At 35.2% G+C, this 12,712-nt stretch overlaps 1 protein-coding gene across 10 annotated transcripts in view; it reads right to left on the bottom strand.

The window, feature by feature from the left end:
* HECTD1 (HECT domain E3 ubiquitin protein ligase 1) overlaps positions 1 to 12,712 on the bottom strand; it is a 65,378-nt gene that overhangs the window by 30,551 nt on the left and 22,115 nt on the right. For 4 of the 10 annotated variants that reach the window (XM_069784041.1, XM_069784044.1, XM_069784040.1 and 1 more), the window contains 12 exons: positions 10,230 to 10,511; positions 9,697 to 9,985; positions 9,293 to 9,369; positions 9,106 to 9,204; positions 8,660 to 8,774; positions 7,855 to 8,029; positions 6,298 to 6,436; positions 5,928 to 6,098; positions 4,074 to 4,296; positions 3,940 to 3,984; positions 604 to 879; positions 423 to 499 (listed from right to left, as the gene is read on the bottom strand). In XM_069784041.1, coding sequence (XP_069640142.1) covers positions 423 to 499; positions 604 to 879; positions 3,940 to 3,984; positions 4,074 to 4,296; positions 5,928 to 6,098; positions 6,298 to 6,436; positions 7,855 to 8,029; positions 8,660 to 8,774; positions 9,106 to 9,204; positions 9,293 to 9,369; positions 9,697 to 9,985; positions 10,230 to 10,511 — 1,968 coding nt within the window. The remainder of the gene's footprint in view (positions 1 to 422; positions 500 to 603; positions 880 to 3,939; positions 3,985 to 4,073; positions 4,297 to 5,927; positions 6,099 to 6,297; positions 6,437 to 7,854; positions 8,030 to 8,659; positions 8,775 to 9,105; positions 9,205 to 9,292; positions 9,370 to 9,696; positions 9,986 to 10,229; positions 10,512 to 12,712) is intronic. The other 6 variants (XM_069784039.1, XM_069784043.1, XM_069784036.1 and 3 more) reach the window with 5 other exon arrangements.

Below are 12,712 nucleotides of genomic sequence, written 5' to 3'. Positions count from 1 at the left end.
GATACCCAGTCTAAAATTAGTATCTGAATGTAGTGAATAGAAGAAACATATGCCTCTGATACAACTGTAGTATTAATCATAACACCTTTTCTTTTTCCATTAAAAAAAAAGAAAAAGAAAAAGAAAAACCTACAGAATTATACAAATATAGGTCAGGACGATTGGATTTCCTTACATTTTTAAAAGAAAATTCATCTTCCTCTAGAAGAGCTCAGAGTTTACTAAGACTGTTGGATAAATGCACCTGCAGAAATGCTTTGTTGTGAGTGAAGTTTTCTCCTTCAAGCTTAGCATAAAATTGTGTCTAGTTGAAATCAGAAGATTTTAATCCTCTAAGAGGAAGCTACAACTCCATAAGCATGTTATAAAATGAAACAAACTCAATTAAATTTTAAGTATAAAATTCACAGATGCTCACCAACCTTTTGCTTTGTCTTCTCCAGTTTAGATTTCAGCTTTCTTCCTCTTTTGCCTGTCCAGCCAGTCACAAATTCTGACCCTGCAACATGTTTTTAGAAAAGTCACAATTTCTCGCAGGTATGAAAAGCAACAAACAGAAAACTACCTCACATACACTTGCTCCTACCTGCACATAACACATACCTACATACTTACCCAAAGAGGTTTCAGCTGTAAACGAATGCTTTGTTCCTCTGTTAGATTCAAACACAAAGCCTGGCAGATCTTCTTTCAGTATTGTAGCTTGCTGACCATCGGAATTGTGAATAGCTATTTCTCCTTCTTTTAAACAGGTGAGTGACCAGTTTCCTACAGTAAGTTTAGTTGGCCCTGGTGTTGATAAAATTGGCTGGCTTGTAGTAGATGGTTTTACTTGGCTTCGAGCTCTTTGCAACTTCTCAAGGAACTCACTCCTACTTTCTATTTAAAAAGAAACAAAACATTTTTTTTTTTTCTTGCAACAATTGATTCCAACCATCATGCATATCAAACAATTTTTTTTTCCAAGAGCAAAACAACTGAGTGCATTCAATGCAAAATTAAGTTTGAAATTAAGGGTCTTAAAGCGTTCTACATTTTTTCCCAGTATATTTCTGTACTTCAACAGTGATTTACTCCACGATTGCATCAAAGTGGACAATGCAACTCTTTCTGAATGGTCCTAATGAAAGATGTATTAATTCATCTTTACAATTATAATAGGAAGATCAAAGAAATCCATGATAAACTTTTAGTCTCGCAAAAATAATTTATCTCATTATGGCCAGCATGAACTATTCTCAAAAGTGAGTTTTTAGAAATAGGAAATTAAATTAATCCTCCAACAGGAAAACAGCAATCAACTTCACAGCTTAAAGCAAGTGGAGAATAGATGTGGAAGCCATATAAAAACCAGAAAAAAATTCACAAAACTTTGCAGTCTGACAATCAACATGTACTAAAAGCAAATTTGAGCTGAGATAATAGCTATTTGCTCAGATTAAGTGTCCCAAAGGCACCCCAAAAAAATTTTTATCAGCTATACTGAAACTTTTATTCATCTCCTTTGTAGAACCTCTATGTTCACCTCAGAGAAAACAAGCAAGCCACAATTATGCTACTTAATACAGTGGCATTATGCTAATTCAAGTTATAATGCAGATGTTCCTATTCCTTTTTTAGGAATTACAAAAATTTTAAGGATGTCTATATCTCTGAGAAAAACATTAAATAAATAAATAAATAAAAATCTAATGGCACCACATGAGACTTGATTAAATGCTAGTATTTATATGGAGATATTTAATAGATGACAAACAGGACCATATCCTACTTTTAAGATATGTAGGTAATCTAGCCTGGAATTATCCAAACAACTATCTCAGTTTTAATTAAATTACATTTTGATACTGTAGTAATTACAAGGCTGCACACTACATTTGAAATTTTAATTAGCATAATTCCAGAAAATTTGATTAGTTAATAACTTAAAAAATAAAATTTCCATATAAAATAAAAAATGGAAGTAACCTCATTAATGTAAAGATTACATCTCAACTTCAAAGTTAACTAGTATTCTCATCTTTCAGTGTACTGATTTGATACATACAACTTTTCTAGTTCATGCACTTGTAAAATTGCTGTTTTCCTTTTGCTGCAATGACTTATGCTCTAGGTTTTTAAAATTTGCCATTGTTATTGTTGTATAATACAAAAATAAATAATCTCTATGCAAAAATAATTCTGCACTTGAAGTATAGCAAAATTAAAATTCTGCTAATGAAACCTTTCCAAATTTCCATAATGACATTTTAACAAATTTATTATATAGCATGTTGCACTGAAAGTGCAATGATTACACATGATTCAGAATAATTTCGGGTTCCCTTAGACAGAATTTTGAGACTCACTTGAAGTTTCAGAATTACCATTAAATTTCAATTTTTGCATTGAACTTTCATTTTTTCTAAAAATCAAAGCAAAAGAAGTATTAAGCTAATGTGGAGAGGGGTGAGTACAGACCTTCCAAAAATGTCCATAGTATATATATTTCCCCCTCCTGCCCCAACTTTTATCATGCGACACACACTAACAAATTCCATTACTCAACCCTCTATATTCTTGCCAGTCGTAAAGTTCCTAAAAAGTATACTGTGAGATTAATCAGTAATGGTTTAGGACAGCAGAACATATAGTATATTTCAGGACTTACACTATTCTGAGTCTATACTGTACTGTAATAATTTTAGTTAACAAATACTAGTTTCTTATCTCTTACTAAGTAAAAGAGGCTGCTGCATACTCTTAGAGCTAATGGTTAAAGTCCAGACAAATTACACCGCAATGTCAGCACTCTTAGTAGATGTCTACTTGACAAAAAAGTTGCAAGAAGCCTCATTTAATCCTAGTTTAGCTCTTTCCCTTCCATAATATCCTTGCTAGGTATCTTGTTCAAAAACTTGGGATTTATTCAATCTTTTAAAAAAAGACTAACTTGAAGAGACATATCTTCTTAAATTCTCAATCTGACTTTTTTTAAGTTCTCTTCACTCCAAATTCATTTGAGCCATCCCCATTCCACTCATCTTGTACAGAAATAGTAAAGTCTCATCCCCACACCCACATCATTTGGAAGGAAGAAAGCAGAATTGGCATCCAGGGGCTATGAGGATTTAAGAAACTAACCTCATGGATCATCTTAAAATTGTATCGTATGATGAACAAGTATCTCAACAAAGAAATTTTTTACTTTTTAAGCTATTAGCCTTGTTAAAAAGGATGCAAAGATACATTTTATGACAAAAAAAAAATACAGAGAGAGAGAAGTGGTTTCCAGCTGTGTTATAATCTAGAAACACACTATATTACAATTTGTCTTCATGCCCCCAAATCAATGGATAAAATCATTAGCACTTCATTTCTATCCTGAATCATAATATGTTCTGTTATTTCAGTCAATGGCTTGTTGAAAACATAATAATATTGCAAAGCATTTTATGTCTGCAGGTTCATAAATGCATGAACTGTTGCAAAAAAAAACCCAAAACCAAACAACAAAACAAAACCAAAAACAATAAAGGAGGGTTGTTTCTGCATCCAGAGCAAATTGTGTATTCTGTACAGAAAATTAAAACCACCTGTGCATCGCCAGGGCATAAGGTCTGTTCCCTTATCCTCTCTCCGACAAACAATTAAGACACTGTAATTTGTTTCCCAGTCTCAATGAGAAACTTTCCATTACTTTGTCTTCAAACACATGCAATTTCATTCTGCTAGCTAGAAGCAAACAACAAATCACCATTTCAACCTGCTTTTCCTGGGACGGCCACTACAAAGTGCTTTTAATGACTGGGGTGAAAAAATTAAGTATGCATGGAGAAGAATCAAAACAAAACGAAGTTAATACACTTTTACTGGCAAGATGTTTACTTAACACAAATCACCAAGGAAGTCAAGTTATGATCACATGCTATCTGATAAAAAGCATCACAATTAACTGACCACCTTCCACCTGTTTACATCCTTTACTATTTAGTAAGCCAATTCCTGCAAAACAAAATAGCTCCAATCAAATTATATAAACAAATATAACAGTCTCAAAACTTAACTTAAACTTGAAATGTAAAAGAAGCTACCTGAACTATCGGATCCTCCTTCAGGGCTGCCACTGGAATACATTGTGGCCAGTTTTCCATCCAAGATAAATCTGAACCATCCATTACTACCATTAGATAGCTCCAGGGCTGCAGCATCGCTCCAGATATACAGGCAGTCCCTTCCCCTAATGATTGACCAGTCTCTCCAGTGATATGGTTTACCCTGTTGCAGTTCTTTAGCATCCTCCTGTGGTTCATCCTCCTGCAATAAAATTGTATTAAACAAACAAACAAGCACCCCAAAAAAACAAACCAAAAAACCACCAAAACCAACAAAAAAAACAACACACAAAACACAGACATTTAAAAAAGGCTTAAGGAGAAAAAGAATTACTCAAACCAGAAGTACAGGAACTATACTTCTTCTGTCTGTAAAAAGTATGTTTAAAAGTATTCTTTAATAGAGTAAGATACTTCTAAGAAGTTTCCTTTCAGATATAGATTTATCTACTCAACAATAACAACAGCCTACTGACCGGGACATCCACCTCTGTTCAAAACTTCTATTGTGAGAAAGGAATCACAAAATGGTTGAGTTTGAGAAGGGACCTCTGGAGGCCATTGTCCTGGTTTTGGCTGGGATGGAATTAATTTTCTTTATAGTAGCTGGTACAGTGTTATGTTTTGGATTCAGTATGAGAAGAATGTTGATAACACACTGATGTTTTCAGTTGTTGCTAAGTAACAACTAGTAATTTAGTCTAAGTCAAGGATTTTTCAGCTTCTCATGCCCAGCCAGCAAGAAGGCTGCAAGGGCCCAAGTTAGGAGGGAATACAGCCAGGACAGCTGACCCAAACTGGCCAAAGGGGTATTTCATACCATGTGCATCGTGTCTAGTACATAAACTGGAGGGAGTTGGCCTGGGGGGCGGATTGCTGCTTGGGAACTAACTGGGCATTGGTCAGTGTGTGGTGAGCAACTGCATTGTGCATCACTTGTTTTGTATATTTAATTTATTGTATTATTATTATTGTCATTTTATTATTGTTATTATTATCATTATTATTTTCTTCCTTTCTGTTCTATTAAACTTTTCTTATCTCAACCCTGGAGTTTCACCTCCTCCCCCCCCCCCCCCCCCGCCCTTCTCTCCCCCATGCCACTGCGTGGGGGTGAAGTGAGTAAGCAGCTGCGTGGTGCTTAGTTCCTGGCTGGGCTTAAACCACAACAGCCATCTAGCCCAAACCCCTGCTCAGGCAGGGCCACCTAGAGCCAGCTGCCTGGGAACAAGTCCAGATGGCTTTTTAATATCTAAACACTAAACCCCCCCCCCCGAAACAACCCAAAATTCAGAGTAAAAAAGCTTAACTATACTTAAGGCTTAACTATACTTAACTATACAGAAGTGGTCTGTTATCCATTCAGTTCATCTGAGTAGTCAGTAATATGACTGTTGAAAATTGATAGATAACTTCAATATGCACTTATGTTTTCATTATGTAGAAAATTATTTCTATTTTTGTATTTTTAATATTCTATAACAATGTTTAAAACATCTGCAATTATTTGCTGCATGTACATCGAAAGAGATGCACTTTGCTCAGAAAGGATTAATTTTGTTTAGCAGTCATTTTCAAAACACTGGACAAAAACAAGTGTCAATCAATTTGACCGCAAGTAAGTATGAATAGGAAAACTCAGCAGATAATATGTGCTAACAGAAAATGAAGTTACAGAAAACAACAACAGAAACACCTAAAACAAGTGGCATAAAATAAGCATTAATTCAATAACCTACCTAACTACCTTGCCCTGGACATTTTCATAACAAAAAATTGTACTAGAAGTGTTGGTTTTACAGGAACAAATAAAGCTATCAATTCTCTACTTACCTTCTCAGGTTTAGACTCCTCTTCATTTTCATCATCAGATGATGGCCCCGCCAAAGTTGACACTTTACTAATTACACCAAGTCTAGCCAGTTGGTCTAGAAAAAGATCACCACCTTTATCCACCAAATCCCTTATGATTTGCAAGGCTAGCAAATGGCCATCATCATCATCCTGTAATACATTGGGATGGAAAGGAAATAATAAGGAAGATCTCTTTACTTAAAAATATCTTTACACGCTAAATGTCACACATGGTCACGGATGCTATAAACACATTAGGGTTAGTTATTAAAAAGTATGTGGAATCAATGAGCATAACTCCCTTTTTTGCACTGGTTTCATAAAAGGACAAGATTTTCTTTCTTCCTACCTCTTGATCAAGGACTGTAGCTGTTATCTCAACCAGTATCGTGGGCAGATTGTGGCCAGCATCAGAGTCACAAACCTCTTTCAGCAGCGCCTCAGAACAAAAATGTATCATTTTTCTAATGAGGGCAAGACTTGCTTTCCTTTAAGAGAGATCATAGGCAAGAAAAAAAAAAAGAGAAAAAAAGTTTCTTACAAAGATAAACCAAGCAGTAATCAAAGCAAGAAAAAACTTCAAGATAACACTGCTTTTGCACTACATTTATGCATGCTTTGAAAACAAAAAAATTTTTTACATGAGTTTCAGTTCTCATTATTGGAACCAAAACTGGTTATTGTTAATAAGTCCTAGATTATCCCTAAGAATAGTTCACCTACTGATCTTTTTTGATTCTACAGCACTATGAGTCTAACGTATTTTTCTCTCCTCAACCCTTCTCTGGGTAAACCTATTATACATTCTGACTTTATCCACTCTTAGTGATGGCAATTCACTTCTGCACACTTCATCTTCCTCCCAGGTATCCAGCCTTCCGTTTCTGTCACATACTTCCCAGGTTTTGGCGAGATCCCTATATTTTGAAGTCTGAAATTACTATTAGATCATGCAGCTTTCCATATTAAGAACTACAATTAATTTCGGAGCCAATCACTTCTGTACGGTTGAAGTGAATTTTTTATTTGACTGACTTTTAAAAATATTAATTAATTACCTGATTCTCAAATAAAACTTTAAAATACAGAGCCAACTACTTCTTTCCACAATCTGCAACAACAGTTAACCATGCACAGATTGTTAACGTAATTTCTTATTTCCTTCATTTAAAATGACCTAGTTTAAGCTTCCTATCACCAGCTCATATAGAGTCTCTTCTCCACTAGAGCAGTGTCTTTTCACCCCTCACAGTGCCTATAAACACTGGGAACACAAATAAAAGGTTAAGCAAACGTTATATTTGTAGTGTAAAAGGCTGAGAGGTTATAGTCAGACGCAATTTATCACAACCATTATGACACCCACAGTATTCCTTTTTAAGTATTAAATTAGATTACATTCTTTAAATTCTCTCAGTGAGGCATCTTCTCCAGTTGATTAACACTTACAAGTCTTCTAAAACCTTGTAAAATAGCTTTTTCCAGTCTTTCCAATTTTCCAATGAATGTATCTTGATACCACTTCATTGTTTCCCTCCTAAATTAGTACTTTCATTATAGTGGCTACAAACAGCTGTAACCAAATACACAGTATACGCAGTCTATACACAGTACTGCATGAACATAGTATTCTTTCATGCTACTAAAGTCAAGAGTATGCTTCTCTCTCCCACTTCTGATTAACTAACCATGTTTTCCAAGACACCACTTCCCCCAAAAGGAAAAAAATATTACGTAAAAATCAAACCACCACTTCTATTCAAATAGAAATATGTTTAAGTGTCACTTGCCTTAAACTTTTTGATGTCATAATTTTTAATGAAAAAAAATCCACCTTGGCTTTTTTAACAGAGTGTGTTAAGAAATTCAAAATATGCAGGGAAATTGTCTACCATGACAATATTACCTTATTGAAGGCAACATGGTTTGTTGAAATGTTTGTGCAAACACAGGCAATAGTCTTTTCAAGTATATGGGTGCCATTTCTGGATCTCCTTTGGGTTCATTACATTCTTCCTCATCCTTGTTTGCATCTTTCTTTTTCTTCTCATCTCCTTTGTTAACAGGACACATCCAGTCCCCTGGAAAATATTTTTTTTCCCCAACATGTTCAATGGCAAAAACCTACCAACTAACCAAAAAACCCCTTCAAATAAATAGTTTTCTTTAATAACACCTAAATACCTGAACAGGAATATGCATTCCTAAAAATATAAAATTTACATATGCAAGACTTCTTGAAGAAAACTGTTTGATAACACGTACCACCAAAGACCGCTCACAGGAGAAGCTCAAAGTCCTTAAAGTGAACTAAATATGAACACATAACCACCTGTGGCTCTAGCGCTACAAAAGTCTCATGAACAGATAAAGCACAGCTCCCATGTAGAAAGAAAGGATACCAGAGAAGCTACCAAGGCTGACATCCTCTGAACCCATAGCAAAATCCCAGTCTAGCCCCATTCTGCAGCTGAAGAGCAGGACCACTGGCACTGCTCATGCCCATTCAGCAGTTTCTTCAGTAATCCCCATCCCTTAAGAACGTCTAAAATACTAAGGTTTTCATATGTACTTTGCAGGTTAAGGAAGGTTGGCCACAAAATTTTTTTTTTTTAAAAGAATCTTAATAGAGTAAAATTCTAATAATTGAATTTCTAAACATATGTAAGCGTTTCTACTAGAAAGGGTATGGAATTAAAAACTGTACTCACCTGGAGACTGAAGAATAGCTACTACTTCACTGTGCCCCCTTTCACGAGCTTTGTCTAAAGGAGTTTTCCCATCTTCATCTCTCAAATCAGGGTTTGCACCATGACGTAAGAGAGTCTGAGAACAAATGATTTTAAATATGAAAAAAACATTGTTTCCTTCTTCCAAAGTAGTAAACGTGTTTTTCATGCATCTTCCCTAAACTTTTCTCATGCTTGTAAGCAAAGTTAGAACATTACGTGCTTTTTCTATCTGTAGAGCTAATATAAAACTACATTTATTCATACTACTGCCCTATCATAATGAAAAATTTGTATTTTGATAAAACACTGTAAAGAACATGTAAATGCTTCACAGTGCACATGTTAAACTTATTGCATCAAAGACGTTTTCTACAGAACAAGGCAAAAAGTCAGTATGTAATGCTTTCTGTCAGTTTAAATCATACCTTTGCTACCTGAGGTCTTCCAAAACATGCTGCATAATGTAATGAGGATGACCTCTGACCTCTGTTAACATCAGCACCCCTTTCACAGAGAAATTCTACCTGTTAAACAAGAAAAAGGAAACTAGTTTTTTTCATCTGTCTTTACATAAATAACCTAAGTTTTTAAGATTCTATAAAACTAATTTACCATTTCCTGAGTTCCAAAAGCTGAGGCCCAGTTTAAAAGAGTTTGTCCTACATCATCCATAAAATTTACTTCAAAAGCTGAAAGATACAATTAAATAAAACAGTTAAAGCTCCCAGAATTATGAATTAAACTTCATCAGTGCTCTTTAAATGAACGGCAGGTCTTAAAAAAAAATTAAGCATCCTCAATAATTCTAGGGAAGCATTTATGCCCTTAATTGCAATTAAAAAAAAAAGTAGCCACCCAGGAATTATTACTAACAAGACCTGTCGTGTATTTAACAAAATAAGTGAACATGTATATAAAGATTTTCAAGGTACTACCTAAGCATTTGTTAAGACACCATAGATTATAAAAAGATACTTTATTTATCTCATTTTATTTTTCAGACTATTTTTGCTTACCTCCTGTGTCAATAGCATCTATTAGTGCATCAGTATCCTTACTGCGGATGCAATCTATCAGCTGCCGGTGAGAACGTTCCCCAGAACTATCCAGTCTTCGCAATCCTGGGATTCTGCCTGTAGATCCAGCACTGGATTTTGGCAGGGCTTTTCTCCCTTCGAACAGTAGCACCAAAAGAAGATCTACTAACCGCATGGTATCCAGTACACATCTCTCATCACCCTGCAACGCACTTTCTATAGAATCTGGAAGTTCAGATCTTAGGAGATCCTGGAAATAATTAAAAGTCTGAACAATAAAAAATATACAGGGCTTTAGAAAATACTATCAGAATTGGGTTTCATTTCCATATGAAATGTTTCCTTTTTTCCCCTCTTCATAAATAACCTATGTGTATGTATACATATGAAAATAAAATCTATAAACCTGTACATCTATATATAAAATAGAAACACAAATCTTGCATATATTAAAGTACACAAAGGGAAAAACCGTATGAGAACAAAGGGTGCAGCATAAAAGGATTTCTTACATGTGTTACTACTGGAGAGCCTCTACACAGGGTTGACAACAGGCTTACAATAGTTGACACCTGATTACTTAATTTAGAGTCTGCAGCTGTAGATGGTGCTCCAGTGCTACTTCGTCCGGGTTTGCAAGCTGAAGATGGTCCTGATGCTGTCCCACCAGCAGCTGCCATGCGAGATAACAACTCCTCCGTTAACCCATGCTTAGCTAATGGGGCTGGGTCAACTCCACGCCGTGTGAATCTGTCAGCTAATGAAGCAAAGCATCTCAGAGCTCCATCTGAAACCTAAGAAAGAAATGCAAGAGAAATGATGAAAAATCTGTTACTTAACATGAGAAGATGCTAACATGATATTCACAAGAATACAGGACATATAAAAGAAGCCAATTTCCCCAGGATCCCTTCAAAGTCAATGAATGGAGAAGACAGGCTTTTTAAGCCAGAAACTCTGAGTCAGAACCCAACAGTGCTCTGAACTGCTCATTGAAGGATTTAAAAAACAACAAAAAACCCAAACAAACAAACCCACAACACACCAACCCACAGCTTGGTATTGAAATATGGACCGCTTAACCTTCTGGTTGTTCTGATGTTAGAAACTGTTAAAGCAGCTTCTAATAATAAAATTTAAAAAAAACCCACAAGAAACCAAAATACCAAGAAAATGCACTATGAGGTTTTACTTCCTAACTTTCACACATTTAATGAATTTCAAATTTGTTTCTAAAAGAACAGTGAAGACAAAAATTTCTTTGCAGTTTTATCTTCTATATTTATAGAATACAAAATATTCTAATATGTTATAATTTGACATTTATAATTAATATTATGCTACTATTACAATGTTTTATTATTGTGGTGCTTTCTATTAAAAGAAATGCTATCAAACAAGCTGTTAGCTGAGGTACCAACTCAGAACTCCCAAAGTATTAAACTGACAGTGAAGTTTGATAGTTAAAGTTGTATTTAAATGTCTACATACTTCTCTTAAGTAAAAGAAATTTTTCAATTGGACCACACCTAAAAATAGTACAAACTGGGAAATGCAGATTTTACCCTTACATAACCCAGGTAGTCCACTGAGAACCTGACCCAGGAATATGCAAGTATTCTTGTGACAATAAAATACAAACTTCCAAATTTAGGTTTCTCACTAAAGAAAAAAAAACCCACAACTAGTGACACTGTGGAAACAAGGCTTACTGATGATCCTCTTAATCTGGCAAAAAATACTGCTGGCCCACTGCCCAGGAAAGGATCCGACTTCTTTTCATGTCAGTGTTGAAAAGAAAGGGAGGTTTTGCCTTTAACATCTCTCTTGTCTATACACTAAAAGTGTCTACATCCTTCAGATCAGGAGGTTTGCATAGGCATATCAAGATGAGCTACTTCAGGCACATTTGCCTTTGTAGATGTGCAGTAGCAAACCAGACTAGTGTCAAGAAATATTAAAAAAAAACACACCCACAAAACAAAAGAACAATAACTATTCTTTACCAAACTCTAAATTACTACAATTCTCACTCCCTAAAATGTCATCAACTTCTAGTGCAGCCCATTTTCAAAATGCTTGTCAGTTATCACATACCAAGGGCTTAAAGACAGTTACTCATCAACACAGAACAAGATTAGAGTATTAGTCAGACTTCATGAAGTTAAAATCTTAAATCTCCATTAAGTTTGCAAGGATTTGAAAAACAAAGTTTCTCCTGAATAAATGCAAAGCATGCTAAACTTCTGGCATGGTCTCTGCATGCCAAGCATTCTGGTTTATCAGTACTCTTTTGCAAGGGATTTTTTCTTTAACTTGTAATGGTCACTACTCATGTCCTCTGGCATTTTGCTCCAGTTCTCTGACAGCATGATGGATAAACAGTTCTGCCAGTCTTTATGTAATCTGTATATACTTTATGGATTTTTACCAGAATAGCTCTGTCAGAAATGCACAAGAAAAGTTCAGCTTATTTAACATACCTCATGCATGCCATCAGTTTACAAAGCAAAAGAGCACTGTGGAAAGGAAACTGCAAGTTTAGTAGAAAGGTTAAAAAACCAAACTTATAGATAAGCTGTTCTTGGGGCCACATTCATCTGGTCTGAACTCTTCCCTCAAATGATGTTACTAACTGGCAGCCCACAAAAAGTGACCAAATCCAACAGTGTAAAAGGAGCGGGGGAGCAACAAAACTTTACAAAGGAAGTTACTGGGCAAATCCATAATACACACCAACATCCATTGCAAATCCTGAGGCTTGTTTCACACAAAACACATTTCTCAAGGATACCGGTACAGATTTACTTATTATCACCCAGGTTACTGAAATCTTGAGCACACTTATCTTAAACCTTAACTGCAAAAAGATTAAATTAATTTGAATTCTCATTCAGATCTCCAACAGTCCCAGCAATTGCTTTTTTCAAACAAATTATAAATTGGGAGACAGTTAAAATACTTCAGTGTCATGGTCTAAATTTCAGAATTAGCT

Source organism: Haliaeetus albicilla, chromosome 5 (genome assembly GCF_947461875.1).
Source record: "Haliaeetus albicilla chromosome 5, bHalAlb1.1, whole genome shotgun sequence".
Lineage (NCBI taxonomy): Eukaryota > Metazoa > Chordata > Aves > Accipitriformes > Accipitridae > Haliaeetus > Haliaeetus albicilla.
Note: the sequence above shows the minus strand (reverse complement) of the source record. Positions and strands in the feature narration are given on the sequence as shown.